The sequence below is a fragment of the Cetorhinus maximus genome, chromosome 26, assembly GCF_964194155.1.
Source record: "Cetorhinus maximus chromosome 26, sCetMax3.hap1.1, whole genome shotgun sequence".
NCBI classification, from domain to species: Eukaryota; Metazoa; Chordata; class Chondrichthyes; order Lamniformes; family Cetorhinidae; genus Cetorhinus; species Cetorhinus maximus.
In genome coordinates, this window is record NC_135904.1 from 18,664,322 (window position 1) to 18,685,016 (window position 20,695).

The following is a 20,695-nucleotide window of genomic DNA, read 5'->3' on the forward strand; positions in this document are numbered from 1 at the left end:
CTGTCTTAAATGGGCGACTCCTTACTCTGAGATTATCCCCTCTGGTCCTAGACTCTCCCACAAGGGGAAACAACCTCTCAGCATCTACCCTGTCAAGCCCCTTAAGAATCTTATATGTTTCAATAAGATCGCCTCTCATTCTTCTAAGCTCCAATGAGTACAGCCCCAACCTACTCAATCTCTCCATCCCCGGGATCAACCTAGTAAATCTTTCTGGACTGTCTCCAATGCCAATATATCTTTCCCTAGATAAGGGAGCAAAACTGTTCACAGTAATTCTAGGTGTGGTCTAACTAGTACCTTGTATAATTCTAGCAAGACTTGCCTATTTTTGTACTCCATTCTCTTTGAAATAAAGGCCAACATTCCATTTGCCTTCACTATTACCTGCTGAACATATGCTAGCTTTTTGTGATTCATGCATGAGGACCCCCAAATCCCTTTGTGCTGCTGCTTTCTGCAGCCTTTCTCCATTTAAATAATAATCAGCTCTTCCATTCTTCCTGCCAAAGTGCATAACCTCACATTTTCCCACGTTATATTCCATTTGCCAAGTTTTTGCCCACTCACTTAACCTGTCTATATCCCTCTGTAGACTCTTTGGGCAGAATTTTCGGGTCGGCAAGCGGGGGCGGGGTCCGCTTGCTGACGCGTAAAATGATGTCGGGCGGTGTCCCGACATCAACGCGATATTTTGTTCGGTGGGCGCACGCCGGAGCCGGCTGTGCGTCCGCCGAAATGTCAACGGCCAATAAAGGCCATTAAGAAATCAATTAAAGCAGTTAAGAACGCTGCCTGTCCAACCTTAAGGTTGGCAATCAGGTGAAGAGCCCAGGCGGCCTTCGCATTTTTCTTGGAACCACATCCACGGGTGGGATGAGGTTTCATGAAGTGTTTAAAAATAGAATAAAATTTTTTTAAAAATTCATTCTCATGTTCATGCACCCACCCCCGCATAACCCCCCTGATGGGGGGAAAATTCCCATCTTTGTGTCATCCTCACCACTTGCCTTCCCACCTATTTTGGTGTCATCCGCAAACTTGGCGATAGTATATTCACTTCCCTCATCCAAGTCATTAATATATATTGTAAATAATTGTGGCCCCAGCACCGATCCCTGTGGCATTCCACTAGTTACAGGTTGCCATCCTGAAAATGCCCCTCTTATCCCAACTCTCCGTCTCCTATTGGTTAAACAATCCTCTATCCATGTTAATATACTATCCCCAACACCATGGGCTCTTATCTTATTAAGTGGCCTTATGTGTGGTAGCTTATCAAATGCCTTTTGGAAACCCAAATATATTACATCGACTGGTTTCCTTTATCTATCCTGCTTGTTACCTCCTCAAAGAATTCTAATAAATTTGTTAGACATGATTTCCCCTTCCTGAAGCCATGCTGACTCTGCTTGATTATATTATGCATTTCTAAATGCTTTGCTATTACATCCTTTATAATAGACATTTTCCCAATAACAGATGTTAAGCTAACTGGCCAATAGTTACCTGTTTTTTGTCTCCCTCCCATTTTGAATAACTGTGTTACATTGGCAGTTTGCCAATCCTCTGGATCTTTTCTAGAATCTAAGGATTCTTGGAAGATTACTACCAGTGCATCCACTATCTCTGTAGCTACTTCCTTTAATATCCTAGGATGTAACCCATCAGGTCCAGGAGACTTATCGGCCTTTAGCCCCATTAGTTTCCCTAATACTTTTTCTCTAGTGATAGTTATTGTATTTATTTCCTAACCCACTTTTGCCCCTTGAGTATTTAGTATATTTGGAATGCTATTAGTGTCTTCCACCATGAAGACTGATGCAAAGTACTTATTCAACTCCTCTGCCATTTCCTGGTTTCCCATTATTATTTCCCCACCCCATTCTCTAAGGGGCCTATGTTCACTTTGGCCTCTCTCTTCCTATTTCTATGTTTAAAGAAGCCCTTACTGTCCGTTTTTATATTACTTGCTAGTTTACCCTCAAAGTTTATTTTTTCCCTCTTTATTACTACATTGGTCATCTTTTGTGGGTTTTTTTAATTTTCCCAATACTCTGGCTTACCACTAATCTTTGCCACATTGTATGTTTTTTCTTTCAATTTGATACTTTCCTTAACTTCCTTGGGTAACCATGGTTGGTTTATCCTGTTCCTAGAATCCTTCTTCCTCACTGGGATATATCTTTGTTGTGAGTCATAATGTCTGCCATTGTTCATCAACTGTCTTTTCTGCTAAGCTCCTTTCTCAGTCCACTCCAGCTAACTTTGCCCTCATTCCTTTGTAATTACCTTTATTTAAGTTTAGCACAGTTGTTTCCTACCCAAGTTTCTCACCCTCAAACTGAATGCTAAACTCTACCATGTTATGGTCACTGTTTCCTAGGGGATCTTTTACTCTGAGATCATTTATTAAACCTGCCTCATTACAAGGCCTGAACCCTTGTTGGATCCCCAACATATTGTTTGAGGAAACTGTCCCGAATACACTCTGAGCTCTTGTTCGTGGCTCCCTCTGCCAATTTGATTTTCCCAATCTACATGAAGATTAAAGTCACCCATGATTAATGTACTGCCTTTTTTACATGCCCTCATTATCTCCTGATTTATTCTCTGTCCTACAGTATGGCTACTGTTCGGAGGCCTATAGACTACTCCCAGGAGTGTCTTCTTCCCCTTGTTACTTCTTATCTCCACCCATATAGATTCTACATCTTCCGATCCAAGATCATTTCTTGCTATTGTACTTATTCCATCTCGCACTCACAAAACTACCCCACTACCCTTTCCTTCCTGCCGGTCCTTTTGAAAAGTCACATACCCCTGAATATTTAGTTCCCAGCTTTGATTTCCTTGTATTCACGTCTCCGTAATGGCTATAAGATCATACACATTAACCTTTATTTGTGCCGTTAATTCAATTATTTTGTTCTGAATACTACGTACATTTAAGTAAAGAGTTATTAATTTTGACTTTTTATCATATTTTCCCCCTTTAACCCTATTTGCTGCTGTTTTTTTTGTTTGTACACCCTGTCACGCTCTGGGTATCATTACCTAAGTAGCAGCCCTGCAATGCTGCCACACCCTTTTGCTTTGTAAGCCTACATATCCCCTCTCCAGAACCCCGCCCTGTCCCCCCATTTAGTTTTAAGCCCTTTCTACAGCCCTAGTTATTCGATTCACCAGGACACTGGTCCCAGCATGGTTCAAGTGAAGCCCGTCCCACTGGAACAGCCCCCTTCTACCCCAGTACTAGTGCCAGTGCCCCATTAACTGAAACCCATTCCTCCCACACCAATCTTTGAGCCACGCATTTAGCTCCTTGACTTTATTTGCCCTATGCCAGTTTGCCCGTGGCTCAGGTAATAATCCTGAGATTATTACCTTGAAGGTTCTGCTTTATAATTTAGCTCCTAACTGTTCAAATTCTTTCAGCAGAACCTTCTTTCTAGTGCTATCAATATCGTTGCTACCAACATGGATGACAACTGTATCCCTCCCCCCACTCCAAGTTTCTCTGCAGCCCTGAGGAGAAGTCCTTAACCATGGCACCGGGCAGGCAACACAGCCTTTGGGACTCATGCTTATGGCTGCAGAGAGCAGTATCTATCCCCCTAATTATACTGTCCCATACTACTACTACGTTCCTATTTCCTCCCCCCACTTGAACGGCTCCCTGTACCACAGTGCCATGGTCAGTTTGCTCATCCTTCCTGCTCGTCCACACAGCTTGCAAGAACCTCGTAACCGTTGGATAATTGCAGGGGCTGAGGCTCCTCGAACATTACCTCCCGGGTCCCCATGCCTGCCTCATCTGCAGCCACACCCTCCTGTTCCTGATCACAGGCCAAATTTGAATTACCTAATCCGAGGCTTTTCGCCTCCTGGAGCAAAATGTCCAGGTAACTTTCCCTCTCCTTGATGTGGCGCAATGTCTGCAGCTCGGATTCCAGCTCCTCAACTCGGAGCTGAAGTTCCTCAAGTTGTAAACACTCACTACAGACGTGTCCGCTTTGGATCACCTTGGTGTCCAGCAGCTCCCGCATGCTACAGCAGCAACACATCACCTGTCCGGCCATCACTTTCGTATTTTATGTGACTAATTAATTACTGTAGTATCCCTAATCTTTACACTTCAAGATTCCCCTGCTGTTTGCACTTTATTGTAGTTAATTTTTTTATACGCCAGTATCGGTCTTATACTTAACAAGCTATTTTTAAGAAAGAAAATAAGGACTAGAGACCTAAACACAAACTAAAGACCTTAATTTTACTTTAAAGACTAGAAATACTCACCAATCCTACTCACCAATCAGCTGCTCTCCTCGCTCCTTTTTAAAATGAAGTCTCCACACTCCCCGCTCCTTTTTAAAATGAAGCCTCCACACTTTCCACTCTCTTTTTTAAATGAAGTCTCCACACCCTCCCTGCTCTTTCTTTATTTAAATGAAGTCTCCACACCCTCCCTGCTCTTTCTTAATTTAAATGAAGTCTCCACACTCTCCCCGCTCATTTTAAAAAGGAAGTCTCCACACTCCCTGCTGTTTTTTTAAATGAAGTCTCCACACTCTCCCCGCTCTTTTTTGAATAAAGCCCCTACGCTCTCCCCACTCATTTTTAAAATGAAGTCTCCATGCTCTCCCCACTCTTTTTTAAAAAATAAAAATAAAGCCTCCACACTCTCCCCGCTCGTCGTTTTTAAAATGAAGTCTGCATACTCTCCCCGCTCTTTTTTTAAAATGAAGTCTCCACACCCTCCCCGCTCCCTGTTAATAGTTTTCCCCTCGTTTTTAAAATGCCAAAAAAGGTTATGATTGTTAGGACAAGTTTCCCTTTGTGATTTTGCTTGTTCAGCAAATAACATTGGCTGCAGTTGTAGCACGCCCCATCAAACAATTGTGTTTAAGGACCTAAAATAAGGGAAGGAAAAACTAGGTAAAAATATTAAGTTTATGTAATAGCACTAAATGTCACAACACCCATGACCACATAACATCTTTGAAGTGCACAAATATACAGATGAGGAACATGGTCATCTTCACCTTGAATTAAGAACAAGAATGAGCTCTTTAATACTAATATATGCGTACATCTTGTATGTTGTGATTTCTGAATGAAAATCACTCTTTAAACTGTGATGTTAAAATTCTTGTCACGATTCTGGATATTTCCTGAACTGGTGTCTATGTTTTTCTACATTGATGAAAGTGACTTCATTTTAGTGAGGTGTTCATTGAGCGATGTGCACTGGCTTGCAAAGCTCTTCTCACTCAACACTGCACTGTGTCTTCTCTGGTGCCCTAGATACTCAAAAAAATGTTTAATAGAATTGAATGAAGCTTCCTCTAGGCAGTTTTGGGGGAGAGAATGTGACTGTTGATGAAAATTATCTTAACATGCCTTGGGTTACAGCAATCAGATAATACATGCCAGCCTTAGAAGGGAGCATCATATTATGCATGAAGAAGGATGATAGCCCAACTCCTCCAAAGATTTCCAGAGAAATTACAGTATCCTTTTGTCAGCTACACATTTACAACGCTTTTTATGATTCATCTGTTGAAAGCTTATGCGTGGGATCTTTTACTTAACATGGGACCACAGAGAAACAATATACAGAGAACGTGAAGACCCATCAGTTTACCCTGTGATTGAAATTCAAGCTGGATTTGAATAGGGCCTGCACTTTACTTTTGCCATCTTCCCATGACCTTGCATAGTTATCCATTATTCTTTTACTGACAAGAAGTAATACAACATATTCTAGCACTTCAAGGCAAATGGAAAGATGTTATGTGAACATGTGTATTGTGACAAAAACAGAATTACCTGGAAAAACTCAGCAGGTCTGGCAGCATCAGCGGAGAAAAAATCAGTTAACGTTTCGAGCCTTCATGGCCCTTCGGCAGAACTGAAGCATAGTTAGAAGAAGGGAGAAATATAAACTGGTTTAAGGTGGTGGGGGGGGGGTGGGGGGGGAGAGAGAGAGAGAGAGACGTTGAGGGTGTGGTGATTGTGGAGATGAGCAGATAATCAAAAGATGTCACAGACAAAAGGGTCAAAGAGGTGTTGAAGGTGGTGATATTTGTCTAAGAAAAGTGCTAATTAAGAATGGAAGACAGGATATTCAAAGTACAGCTCTAGTGGGGGTGGGGTGGAAAGACTAACAAAGTTTTAGTTTTAGATTTAAAAATAATGGAAATAGGTGGGGAAAGAAGAATCTATATAAATTATTGAAAAAAAAAGCGGGGGGGGGTGGGGAGAAACGGGGTGGGGATGGGGGGAGGGGGAGTTTAAGATCTAAAGTTGTTGAATTCAATATTCAGCCCGGAAGACTGTAAAGTGCCTAGTCGGAAGATGAGGTGCTGTTCCTCCAGTTTGCGTTGGGCTTCACTGGAACAATGCAGCAAGCCAAGGACAGACATGTGGACAAGAGAACAGGGTGGAGTGTTAAAATGGCAAGCGACAGGGAGGTTTGGGTCTTTCTTGCGGACAGACCGCAGGTGTTCCGCAAAACGGTCGCCCAGTTTGCGTTTGGTCTCTCCAATGTAGAGGAGACCGCATTGGGAGCAACGAATGCAGTAGACTAAGTTAGGGGAAATGCAAGTGAAATGCTGCTTCACTTGAAAGGAGTGTTTGGGCCCTTGGACGGTGAGGAGAGAGGAAGTGAAGGGGCAGGTGTTGCATTTTCTGCGTGGGCATGGGGAGGTGCCATAAGTGGGGGTTGAGGAGTAGGGGATGATGGAGGAGTGGACCAGGGTGTCCTGGAGGGAATGATCCCTACGGAATGCCGTCAGGGGGGGTGAAGGGAAGATGTGTTTGGTGGTGGCATCATGCTGGAGTTGTCGGAAATGGCGGAGGATGATCCTTTGAATGCGGAGGCTGGTGGGGTGATAAGTGAGGACAAGGGGGACCCTATCATGTTTCTGGGAAGGAGGAGAAGGCGTGAGGGAGGATGCGCGGGATATGGGCTGGATACGGTTGAGGGCCCTGTCAACTACCGTGGATGGAAAACCATCCAAGTTAAGGAAGAAGGAGGACATGTCAGAGGAGCTGTTTTTGAAGGTAGCGTCATCAGAACAGATGCGACGGAGGCGAAGGAACTGAGAGAATGGGATGGAGTCTTTACAAGAAGCGGGGTGTGAGGAGCTGTAGTCGAGGTAGCTGTGGGAGTCGGTAGGCTTGTAATGGATATTGGTGGACAGTCTATCATCAGAAATTGAGACAGAGAGGTCAAGGAAGGGAAGAGAAGTGTCAGAGATGGACCATGTGAAGATGATGGAGGGGTGGAGATTGGAAGCAAAATTAATAAATTTTTCCAGGTCCCGACGAGAGCATGAAGCAGCACCGAAGTAATCATCGATGTACCGGAGAAAGAGTTGTGGGAGGGGGCCGGAGTAGGACTGGAACAAGGAATGTTCCACATACCCCATAAAGAGACAGGCATAGCTGGGGCCCATGCGAGTACCCATAGCCACACCTTTTATTTGGAGGAAGTGAAAGGAGTTAAAGGAGAAATTGTTCAGTGTGAGAACAAGTTCAGCCAGACGGAGGAGAGTAGTGGTGGATGGGGATTGTTGGGGCCTCTGTTCAGGGAAGAAGCTAAGGGCCTTCAGACCATCCTGGTGGGGGATGGAGGTGTAGAGGGATTGGACATCCATGGTGAAGAGGAAGCGGTTGGGGCCAGGGAACTGGAAATTGTTGATGTGACGTAAGGTGTCAGAGGAATCACGGATGTAGGTGGGAAGGGACTGGACAAGGGGATAGAGAAGGGAGTCAAGATAACGAGAAATGAGTTCCGTGGGGCAGGAACAGGCTCCAACTCCAGCATGATGCCACCACCAAACACATCTTCCCTTCACCTACCTGACGGCATTCCGTAGGGATCGTTCCCTCCGGGACACCCTGGTCCACTCCTCCATCACCCCCTACTCCTCAACCCCCACTTATGGCACCTCCCCATGCCCACGCAGAAAATGCAACACCTGCCCCTTCACTTCCTCTCTCCTCACCGTCCAAGGGCCCAAACACTCCTTTCAAGTGAAGCAGCATTTCACTTGCATTTCCCCTAACTTAGTCTACTGCATTCGTTGCTCCCAATGCGGTCTCCTCTACATTGGAGAGACCAAACGCAAACTGGGCGACCGTTTTGCGGAACACCTGCGGTCTGTCCGCAAGAAAGACCCAAACCTCCCTGTCGCTTGCCATTTTAACACTCCACCCTGTTCTCTTGTCCACATGTCTGTCCTTGGCTTGCTGCATTGTTCCAGTGAAGCCCAACGCAAACTGGAGGAACAGCACCTCATCTTCCGACTAGGCACTTTACAGTCTTCCGGGCTGAATATTGAATTCAACAACTTTAGATCTTAAACTCCCCCTCCCCCCATCCCCACCCCGTTTCTCCCCCCCCCCCCCCACCCGCTTTTTTTTTCAATAATTTATATAGATTCTTCTTTCCCCACCTATTTCCATTATTTTTAAATCTAAAACTAAAACCTTGTTAGTCTTTCCACCCCACCCCCACTAGAGCTGTACTTTGAATATCCTGTCTTCCATTCTTAATTAGCACTTTTCTTAGACAAATATCACCACCTTCAACACCTCTTTGACCCTTTTGTCTGTGACATCTTTTGATTATCTGCTCATCTCCACAATCACCACACCCTCAACGTCTTTCTCTCCCCCACCCCCCCCACCTTAAACCAGTTTATATTTCTCCCTTCTTCTAACTATGCTTCAGTTCTGCCGAAGGGCCATGAAGGCTCGAAACGTTAACTGATTTCTTCTCCGCTGATGCTGCCAGACCTGCTGAGTTTTTCCAGGTAATTCTGTTTTTGTTTTGGATTTCCAGCATCCGCAGTAGCTTTTAGCTTTTTGTTTTTATCAATGTGTATTGTGACATTTAGTGGCAGTGTTTTGGCATTACTTAAACTTTATTTTTCAATTTTTCCTTCTCTTAGGTCCTAAACACAATTGTCTAATATAGAGGGTGGATAATTGATCTGCTGCTAGGTCAAACTGACAGCTCTGTTCAAAGTTGTTGCCAAAAAATACATGAGGGTTGGCCAGACTGATTTGTCTTTCAGGTTTCTTTCTTGTCTGAAGCACCTTGCCTGTGCTTGGTGGCTTCCCCTGCAGTCTCCTAGAGATCTCGATCACATTATGTAGAAGTAATGCTACCGGTGGGCTACCAGTTAATTGCACTTTCCCTATAATCAAAAACTAGTGGAGTTTCCATGAGGTTGCCCTTGGGCTGAGAGATTGGGGGCTAAGTTATGAATATGTGTCCTGACATTGAGAGACCAGTTAATTGACTGACTGCCAGCAGCCAATTTAAGTCAGCAAGAACAGGGTTGATGTGTGAACTGCATTTGCGGATGGATTTTATGGGGACAGATTATCCACCCCTCCCCGACCTAAAATTCTGTCACCGAGCAGAAATCTGGCTGCCTCGCAGCGATATGCTGGGGCAGATTTAATTAGTTAGGAGTGGGACTTCTGCCCAGAAGTCCCGACCTAGAGAGCTGTTGGCCAATCTGATTAGCCAGCAGCACTGTAGTCCCATCAATGCCAGAAGACACTAGTGGCCACTGCCGGGACTACAACCAGTCCCCACAAAGAAGTGAAGATGGATACTGCACTTGAGCTAAATCTGGGGATTTTGGGCGGGCATGTCTGTGAGACCCAAGCGAGGGGAGGACGGGGTGTAGGGGGTCTTGTTAGAGAGGCCAGAGTGTAGGCATAAAACATACGGACAAGGAGCAGGAGTAGGCCATTCAGCCCCTCGGGCCTGCTCCGCCATTTAATAAGATCGTGGCTGATCTTATCTGATCTAATAGTAACCTGAAATCTGCATCCCACCTGCCCCCGATAACCTATTACCCCCTTGCTTACCAAGAATCTATCCACCTCTGCCTTAAAAACATTCAAAGACTCTGCTTTCACCACCATTCCAGGAAGAGTTCTAAAGACCCATGACTCTCCAAGTGAAAAGATTTCGCCCCATCTCAGTCTCAAATGGGCGACCTCCCTGCCATCTTCAAACAGTGACCCCTAGTTCCAGATCCCGCCACAAGGGGGATCCTCTCCACATCCACCCTGCCAAGACCCCCCTGGGATCCCACATGTTCCAACCAAGTCACCTCCCACTCTTCTAAACCCCAGCAGTTACAAGCCCAGTCTGTCCAACCTGCTCTCACAAGACAATCCACCCACTCCAGGTATTAGTCTGGTAAACCCTCTTTGAACTGCCTCCAATGCATCTACATCCCTCCCCAAATAAGGTAACCAACACTACACAGCGCTCCAAATGTGGCCCCACCAGTGCCCTGCACAACTGAAGCATAACCTCCTGACCCCTGCACTCAATTCCCCTCACAATAAATGGCAACACTCCACCAGCAACCCACCCCCAGAGCTCTGCAATCTCTCACCACCCAGACAATATGCCTCTCTATTCTTCCTGCCAAAATGGACAACCCCACACCCTCCCATGCCACACTCCATCTGCCAGATATTTGCCCACCCACTCAACCCATCCACATCCCCCTGCAGCCTCCCCACGTCCTCCCCACAATCCCCCCCCGCCCATCCCTGCGCCACCAGCAAACCCGGTAACCATCCCTTCAGTTCCTTCACCCAAGTCATCCACACAAACCGTATCAGTTGAGGTTCCAGCACTGATCTCCGTGGCACACCACCAGCCACATCCCGCCAACCCGAAAAAGACCCACCCATGCCTACTACCTGCCTCCTGCCAACCAACCAATCTTCTATCCATGCCAACACGCCACCCCGCCACACGATGAGCCCCTATTTTCCACAATTACCCTTGATGTGACACTTTATCAAATGCCTTCTGGAAAGGGGGGGTACAGTCTTGGGGGGTATGCTCCCATTGGGCACAGGGGACCCTCCAATTGAGTTAAGTCGTCCGTCTCTCCCCCCACCCCCCCACTCACTTTCTGTCCGACAGCAGCCTGCACAGTCACAGCTGCCAGGCTGTTTGCCTTCCTACTGCCTTACTCCGCAGGCCGAAAAATTTCAACAGAGGCGTAATAAGGAAGACAGGTCAGGGGCGGGCGGGAAAGTGGTAGGCTGACCACCCGCTTTATTTTAACATGCCTTCAAATACGCCAGCGGAGGGGTGGCCTACAATTCAGCCTTTGGTGTGAGGAAGGATATGGGCAGCAGAATTTTTGATAATGTCAAGTTCACGGAGGGTAGAATGTGGGATGCTGGCCAGACATAGGTTGGAATAGTCAAGTCTCGAAGTAGCAAAGGCAAGGGATGAGGGTTTTTGCAACAAATGACCCAAGACAGGGCAAAAATAGGCGTATATGAACTGCAGTTTCTATTCAATGGCATGTTCTGCTACAGCAGTGTTCTGTTGCAGCATTTCCAGGTACAAGCGTTTCCAGTAGATTTCTGTTGAACCGCAGGTGGCAGCTCCACAACTGGGCAGTGATGCTGAGGCTAGTCAAAACTAGTACTGCAGTAGAATCAGTTAATAGTGACTGACATCCCTTGCACATCTTTGTAGCTGGAGTGTGCAGTTGCAGTGGCTGGAGCTGCCATTATTACAAAAATAAAAGATGGACCGGGAGGAATTTTCGGACCCCGCTGGCGGTGGTCGTGATAGGTGGTGTGCGTGGAAAATATGGCGGGACCCACTTCACGATGGCATGAAGGCAGGTCGCGATCTTCTCAGCCTGCCAACGGCAGGCCGCGTTTCCTGTCATTGGTCAGCGGGGAGCTAATTATAATACATTAGCCTATAATTAAAAGGCCATTCCATCAGGTTCTTGAAACCCCACCGTATCATACGCCAACGTGTTTCACAACAGTGCACAGGCAACATGCACTTGGTGGCCATCACTTTGGGGGAACTGAGGGGAATGAGCAGCAGCGTTCTCCACAGCTTACCCGTTGCTTACAGGACTCAGGGGCGCTGGGTGGAGGGTTGTGGGGGGGTGCGGGGGAAACTGATGGAAACTGATGCCTGGCCGCACAGGAAACTGCTGAGGGGTGGGGGAGTGTCTGGGGGCAAGTGCTGGCCAGCCTCTGAGTGACTGCTAAGGGGCGGGAGAGGGTCAAGTGCTGCCCTGGCGCTGCATCCCGCACACAGGCAATCGAAGTGGGGGACAGGATAAGTGAAGGAAGTGGCCACGCATTAGGGACACCTGTATAAACTGACCATGCCTCTGCAACTAAGACAGATCAGACACAGCCACAGTAATATGATTGGGGTCAGGCTCCTAGCCTGCCCGCCAATGCAAGCAACACAGAGGCACCAAAGGGCCACCAAGCACTCCATACCTCACCCCTGCCCACCCCACCTCTCTGGGCACGGACTTCGAGTCCGCCACCACTTTATTGGACCGTGGAGCAGTTGGACTGCACATGTTGTACAATCTCTTCGCCAACGCTGGCCATGTAACAGTCACTGCTGGAGGCGTTCACAGCCCCTGGCAATCTCAGCATCACTGGTTTGGACCAGTGACCCCATGTCGCAGGCTGACAAGGCAGCCATGCAGCGTACTCATCTCTGGCCATCCGAGGGGTGACCAGCGCACTCCGGGAAGCATTGAGGGGCGGTCACACACGGCCAGGAAAGGTGCTAAGTACAGCCATGATAACCACGTCTCCCTCTCTCTCTCTTTTATGCTGGAGGACCACATCAGGATCATGGATCCCAGTGACCTAGCTGTGTGCCTGATGGCCCACTGAGACCGTAGAAGACGGAGGAGAGAGCGACTGAGGCTCCTGGCTGCGCAAAGGCAGGAGCAGCAACCTCATGGAGAAGGGGCAGCAGGGGCTCCCGCACACACTGCCCAGGAGTGATAGTGAGCCATGGCTGGTCGGCGCCTAGCGACACTCAGGGTCTATAGACACCACCAGTCGTTCCTGCAGATGACTGAGAACCAGTGTTGCCAACAACTGCGCATGTCTAGAGACCTGGTGGCTCACATCTGCCACTTACTGCAGGACTTGGCGTCAAGGGGACATGGAGGACATCCACTGCCAGTGGCTGTGAAAGTGACTGCGGTGCTCAATTTCTATGCCAGTGGCTCCTCTCAGGGCTTCACAGGTGACCTTTGTGGGATTTCACAATCCACAACCCACAAATGCAGCCATGAGGTCACAGATGCCATCTTCTCCATGGCATACAACTTTGTGCATTTAACCCGGGACCAGGACAGCCAGGATGCAAGCGCCATTGGATTTGTCCTGATCTCCGGATTCCCACAGGTGCAGGGTGCAATTGACTGCACTCATGTGGTGCTCAGGTCTCCATCGCTACACTTAGTGGACTTCATCAACCGGAAGGGCTTCCACTCACTGAACGTGCAGCTGGTAAGCGACCATCAGAAACGCATCCTGCAGGTCTGCGCACGGTTTCCAGGGAGTGTGTACGATGCCTACATCCTGACTCGCTTGCAGATCCCTGCAGTCTTCCAGGGTCCACAGAGGCTGCAGGATTGGCTCCTTGAGGACAAGGGCTACCCGCAGAGGGTGTGGCTGATGACACCCGTGCGAAGGCCTCAGGCTGCAGCAGAGCGACGGTATAATGAGGCTCATGCAGCAGCTCGCAACTTGGTGGAGCAGACCATCGGGATGCTGACGATGCGGTTCCAGTGCCTGGACCAGTCTGGTGGAGCCCTGCAATACAGTCCGCAGAGGGTGTCACGCATCGTTGTCATCTGCTGCGCCCTTTTACAACCTGGCGCTGCAAGGGGGCGAGGAACTGGCTGTTGAGGAGCTATATGTCTCCTCCGATGCGGACGCTGATGGGGATGAGGGTGAGAAGGTCCTCGGTGGTGACGACAACGGGGATGAGGCATTTGCATTGGCTAGATGAGGCAGGCGCACTCGGGAGGCCCTCATAGCTGCCAGATTTGTGGAGGATGATGACGACATGCAGTGAGGTGTCCCCGTAGATCCTCACATTGCAGTTGTGAACGTTTGACTCCAGTCTGGCTTATCTCAGCGCCAATGCCCTCTGAGAGAATGCCCCTGTCATGGAGCTGCAGTGGAGGCCCTAATAATCGCTTGATTGCAGGAGGATGATGACAACATGCAGTGAGGGTACTCCATAGGCCTTCACACACCTCTGAGAATGCCTGACTCCTGTCTGGCTGAGGTCAGCTCGCTTGTGCTCCATGATCAGAGCCGTCTCAGAGACGCAGCCATGAAACTTTAGATGCATCTGATGCTGTGTCTGCCTTCTGCGCCTCAGCCCTTCAGGAGCTGGTGCACAGCATCACTGGTCACGGATGCTGAAGAGATGGGCGCCAGCCCCACCTTAAAGGTGCTGAGAACACACAGAGTACGAGAGGACTCTATGGTGTCCGCCTACTACATTCTGGCAGCAATGACCAGCACTGCCGAGGTGCAAGCAACAGTGATGGTTCCAGGGAATGTGAGGCTGGGCCATCACTCTGGTCTGAAGGGCACATAGGGAAGAGGTCCTGGACTGAGACACCTGCCTTTTATCTTGTGCAGAAAGATTTCACATCTGAGTGACAAGAACATTGCTCATCAGAACAAGGAGCCAAAGGCAGGGAGACATTCTTGGCAGTTTATTGACAATAGTGAACATTATGTACAAGTGATTAACACCCATGCCCAGGCTGTGCATCTAATTCTCCTTAACTCTCCTAACCCTGCCGCTACGCCTTGGTGCTCCCCGGACGTCCACAGCGGAGGTGGAGGCAGCTTGCTGACTGTGACGTCCTGTCTGTGATGACTTTGGCGGGCGTCCTCTGGAGGGCCGAGACTTGGAGAGCCCCGGTCTGCTTTTGGGGTCCTGCTGTGTGGCAGTGGCACCCTCCTCGACCTGTGAAGCTGGATCTGGGGAGGTCAGAGGAAGAGGGCCGGACACTCCCAGAGTCATCTAGGTGGATGGCCCTGGAGTGTGCATCTGCTGATCCTCCTCCCTATGGGTGCCCGAGGGCCCCTGGCTGACTCCATGAGCGGAAGGGGTAGCTGGAATGAGATCGAGCTGCCCAGCACCCCTCTGGCGTACACACTATTGGAGGCCAACTATGGCATCAGCAATAGTGAAGCCCGCGCAGCAGTGCAGGAGTGATGCCCTGGACCAAGGTCTCCATGGCGGCCGCCATCCTGCCAATGTTGACCTCGGTGCGTTGCAACGCTGGCGCTATCACCTCAGCCTGAAGACGGACGGACTCCTCCATTGTGCCCTGCAATCTGAGGAGTGCAGCAGGCCATAGCAAATGTGCCATGACTGAGTCCAGAGGCTCGTCATCTGACTCGGACTCAGCAACATTCTGGCCTCCAGCAGTCCTCCGAGTGCCGGGGATGCTCACCAGATTGTGGTCCCGAGGCTTCTCTAAAGCCAGGTCTCACCGAGGTGTGTGTCCCTGCGCTGGTGGAGGGTGTAGGTGAGCGCTGTGACGGGACTTCAGGGAGGGTGCCTTCAGATTCCTCTTCGGAGGTTTCTTCGGAGCTTGCTCTGGGCCATGGACTCCGTCTGCTGCTTCCCAGATGTGCCTGCGAAAGCAAGGGCAGATAATTAGTGCATGGCAGTGGCCTGTGAAAGAGGACACATAGCTCACGGCATGTTGCACTGCTGGTCCGTCACTTGGTAGAGCAGCGCTGACTTCACTGTTAGCACAGGACCGGTCCTGGTCATCGCCGGCCAGCTGGATGGCTCTGTTTTTAAATTTTGTCAGAGCTTTGAATTCTGGCATCCCTCCACCTGTCTGCGGCGTTTCCCTCCTGTTGTGAGCCAGTTTGCCCTGTATGTTTAGAGATGGGGAGAATGTACCAGGATGCCTCCCGGGCCAGATGATAAGCATGCCTGGCCTGAGTGGGAGGTGAGTGGTCCCATGGACAGGATGAAGACAATGATTGTGTGTGTGAGAGAGTGAATGATGCCCCTTGAACTGGCAGTGAGTGAAGGCCCTGTGGGTGTGTGTTGGGTTTGTGAGTGTGTGAGTTGGGAGTGATGAAAAGATTGACTTAACCTGGTGGAACGGAGGAGATCATTCATCCTTTTGTGGCTCTGGGTGGCTGTCCTCTTCTGAAGGGCGTTGGCGCTGACCACCACTGTCACCACCTCCCAAGCCGGGTTGGTGACATTGTTGCCCATCCTGCAGCCAGAGTGGGGTTAGAGCACATCCTGATAACCTCCATGGCATCCATCAGCTGCTCGAGGAACCCGCCGTTGAAAAGGGGGGCCGCAGTCTTTTTGCCTTTGCAGGCCATGTCTCCCAGGCAGTGGCAGTGAGCTGGTGGTGATGAGCGCTTTGCTGGTGGCTGCCTTTTAAAGATGGCAGTCGGTGTGATGCAACAGCTGGATGATGGCGAGCAGGCGAATAAGAGCCCACCATGGAAACGGTGTATTTTGCAGGAGTGAATTTATAATGAGGCGGGCTTGGGAATGTACAGCATGAAAACCCGCCATTTTCATTGGCGGGTAGGACTCCATTTTACCTGCCCGCTACCACACTTAGTGCAATTTTGGGAAAATTCAGCCCGGTGAATCCCAGCTCCTGCCCTGTCAACCTTTATCTGTTGTATATTGAGAACTCCGTAATTCAAACATGGGGCAATTGAATAAGTCAGAAGTTACAATGAAAATGCTAGAAAGTAGCAAATGGAACAATCATGTGATTACTACTGGCTAGTCAGATTGCTTACAAGAGGGCCACATGATCACAATTATCATTGAGGGTGGGGAAAGTAAGTTGAAGACTTGGAAAGATCACATAATTACCATTGAGAACTGCACAACAGGAAAACATCAAATGTTAATATTTATGAATAGTTTAATAATTGGAAAAATATTTTCTTAGTCAAAACCTACAAAAGATGAAAACCACTTTATTCCTGATTTAACATGACGCTTTATATAAAAATTATTACATTTTGCGATTGAAAATATTTAACCTATATATATGTTTTAGTTTGTGACATTTATCCATTTTTATGTTATAGACTAATTGGCCAGAGTTACTCCCTGATGAAGATGAGTTTCAAATGAATCTTCAGCCTGACATATTTAGTTCACGTGAATCAGCTGTACAATACATTCGTGAACATGTACCTTTCAAGATGGAGGTTCTCAGTAACATTGAACAAAGAATTGATCAGTTTGTATCTCGACTGGAAAAGTATTCCTCAAAGATCCTGCCGGATGGACCCAGGGAACCTAAGATCAAAGACCATCGTTTCTATGCACCATCACAGAGTAATTCGTTTGTGCCTATTTCAGTATTGTTTTTACAACAACAGCATCTTGAACTTATATTAAAACCAAAAAATGCTGGGAATACTTAGCAGCTCAGGCAGCATCTGTGGAGAAAGAAACGCAGTTAACAGGCAGGATTTTCAAAGGCTGGTGTGGGTAGGACCGGAGGCGGGCAGGCCCAGAATTTCACACCGCCAGTCAGCATGCCGGTTTGCCGGCACCATCCCACCCCCGAGTTATTTTTGAGATGGCTGGGTGGGGTGGAATGGTTACCCGGCCGCAAGTGACGGGTAGCCAATTGAGGCAGTTAGGGGGCCTGTTAAGAGCCTTTCCCACGCCAGCTGGAATTTTTCGGTTAGCATGGCGGGTGGTTCCCAAGACTGGAGGGCCAACAGGAGGCCTTTAGTGATAACATATCAGCAGCCCAACCATTCGAGTTGGGAATTGTCAATGGCTGCAGAGAGGAGGGCATCTCAAAATGGAGGTGCTCTCTGAAGACCAGAGAAAAAATTTTGATCTGAAAACAGCCACAGCTGCCAGGCCATGATCATGTTAGAGGCTTCTCCTCCACTGTTTGGCCAGTAGCCACAGCTGTGGCTCAATGTCCATGGCGTGTAGGGGGAGCCCCTGGCAGGATGAAGTGCTGCCCTGCCCTGTCTCCCACCTGGAGGCAGTCTCCTCTCACCAGCTGTATTTCTGCCACAGTGTGGGGCCAGATTAATTGGGTGACGAGCATGCTCCTTGCCCACTAATAAATGCCTCACCGAAGATTATGGTGGGTGTGTCACAACCATGCCTTTCGGTGTTGGGATCAAGAACTGATCCTGACATTGGGGTCCTGACCCTAAATGGGGAAATCCAGCCAAACTTTTCAGGTCGATGACCTTACATCAGAAACTTGTTACCTCCTTCACTGAAGATGGGTGGAGGTAATGTTTTCACCTCTGTTTGTAGACAATGTATCTCAAAATCTAGTGGACAGATTTCAACAAAACCTGGTACACAGATGGGGTATGGCCCAAGAAAGAACTTATTAGCTTTTCATGAAGTTGCAGATCCAGATTCAGATCCTGAAATTTTTTAAAGGATCCGTTAACACTAGGGGTTGGACAAATTGACTTTTTTTGAGAATATTGTGGGTTGTTTCATGTAGAATGTTGTTAATTGTTTCAGAATGTTGTGGTTGCCTCAGTTGCTGTGGTAGAATTTTTCACAATTGTCAAAATGTGCGCAGAGTCTTCAGAGCAAGTTGTTGGATGTGGATTGTCCTGAAGCCTCCTCAGTGAGATGGAAGCTCTCAGTACAATGATTTCTTCTTTCAGTTTTGTAGTTACAGAGCATCAACCAGGCAGGAAAAAGCCTCATGGAAGATCTGTGTAATTGTAGTAATGTTGAGTTAATACAGTGTGGCAGAGTATGCTCTCCACTGAGTACCCTCTTCACTTGTTGCACCCTTAATGTGGAAAAGCATCCCAATGTGCTTCACAGAGGCATGAGTTAAGAAAATGAGAAACTGAGCCAAAGAAGGAAAGATTACAGGAGGGGGAACCAAAACAATGGTCAGAGAGGTAGGCTTTGGAAGGAAAGAGTGGCTGAAGGTTTTAGGGGAGGAATTCTAGAGAGTGGGACATAAGTGGCTGAAGATATAGGCACTTACTGTAGACCAAAGGGAATGTTCACAAGCTAGGGTCAGAGGGTTCGGCATCAGACAATAGTCAGACCAGAAGACACAGTCAGTGATAAGGGAACAAAATTTGTAGTAGGTGGACAAAGATGATGGTTTCCATATTGTCAGTGTTTAATTGGGAGAAGTTGCAACTCAACCCAGACTAGCTGCAAAGGACAAAAGTAGTGGAGGGGTTAAGAGAAACAGTTGGGGTAGGTTTCGTGAGCATATATGAGCTGGAAGGGTTGTCAGGAGAGGAGATGCAAAGCCATGGAGGGTTTTAAGCATTGAATCAGAATTTGAAATTTCACACCTGGTGGGGAAGGAGCCAATGTAGATCAGCGAAAATGTATATAATGGTTGAACAGTTTTTGGAGAAGATTGGGATACAGGGAACAGGGTTTTGGATGTGCTGAAGTTTACACAAGATGCAAGATAAGAGGATGACCAGGAAAGCAATGGAGTAGTCAAATTTGGAGGTGAGAAAAAGATGGCTGAGAGTTGGAACAGGATATTGGCTGAGCCAGAGTGGAGACAAGCAAAGTTATAAAGGTGATCATTGTACATGTGGCACCTGACCCCATATCTATGAATGATTTGACCAATGGGCATAATGTAGTGTAAGGAGAGGGGTTTAAGGAGGCCTTTGGTAGTGGGGAAAAAGAACCTGGAATTACCTTTAGTCTATAGAATGATTCATAAGATGTTAACAAATATGGCAGGAATAGGCTATTTGGCCCATCGAGCCTGCTCCGCTATTCAATAAGATCATGGCTGATATGATTAAGACCTTAACTCCACTTATCTGCCTGTCCACCATAACTCTTGATTCCCTTTTGGATCTAAAATCTGTCTAGTTCAGCCTTGAATATATTCAATGACCCAACCTCCACTGCTCTCTGTGGAAGAGAATTCTAAAGTCGAACGATTGTCTGATAGAAGAAATTCCTCCTCATCTCCGTCTTAAATGGGAGACCCCTTATTTTGAAACTGTGCCCCCTAGTTGTAGATTCCCCCACCGGGAGAAACATTCTCTCAGCATCCACCCTGTCAAGCCCGCTCAGAATCTTATGTTTTCATAAGATCACTTTTCATTCATATAAACTCCAGTGAGTGTAGGCCAAACCTGCTTGAGCTTCCTCATAAGACAACCCTTTTATCCCAGGAAACAGCCGAGTGAACCTTCTCTGAACTCCTTCCAATGCAAGTAAGGAGTTCCTTAAGTAAGGAGAACAAAACTGGACACAAAACTCTAGGTATGGTCTTACCAATGCCCTATACAGTTTTTTTATCCTTTCATGGGACATGGGCGCCACTGGCTCAGCCAGCATTTATTGCCCATTCCTAATTGCCCTTGAGAAGGTGGTGGTGAGCTGCCTTCTTGAATCGCTGCAGTCCATGTGGTGCGGGTACACCCACAGTGCTGTTAGGAAGGGAGTTCTAGAATTTTGACCCAGCGACAGTGAAGGAACAGCGATATAGTTCCAAGTCAGGATGGTGAGTGGCTTGGAGGGGAACTTGCAGATGGTGGTGTTCCCATGCATCTGCTGTTCTTGTCCTTCGAGGTGGGAGAGGCCGCGGGTTTGGAAAGTGCTGTTGAAGGAGCCTTGGTGAGTTGTAGCAAGACTTTCCCTGCTTTATTATTCCATCTCCCTTGCAATAAAGGCCAACATTTTATTTGTCTTCCTAATTCCTTGTTGTACCTGCATGTAAACTTTTTGGCCAGGATTTTTCAGTCAGCGTGCGGGGGTGGGCCTGACACGCCGGTGCATGAAATGATGTCTTGCGACGTTTCGTTCAGCGGGCGT

General features: G+C 47.9%; 1 protein-coding gene across 1 annotated transcript in view; it reads left to right on the forward strand.

The window, feature by feature from the left end:
• Nucleotides 1-20,695, forward strand: part of LOC144668155 (protein FAM227B-like) — an 83,467-nt gene that overhangs the window by 3,498 nt on the left and 59,274 nt on the right. The window contains exon 2 of the mRNA XM_078529909.1: nucleotides 16,969-17,221. Coding sequence (XP_078386035.1) covers nucleotides 16,969-17,221 — 253 coding nt within the window. The remainder of the gene's footprint in view (nucleotides 1-16,968; nucleotides 17,222-20,695) is intronic.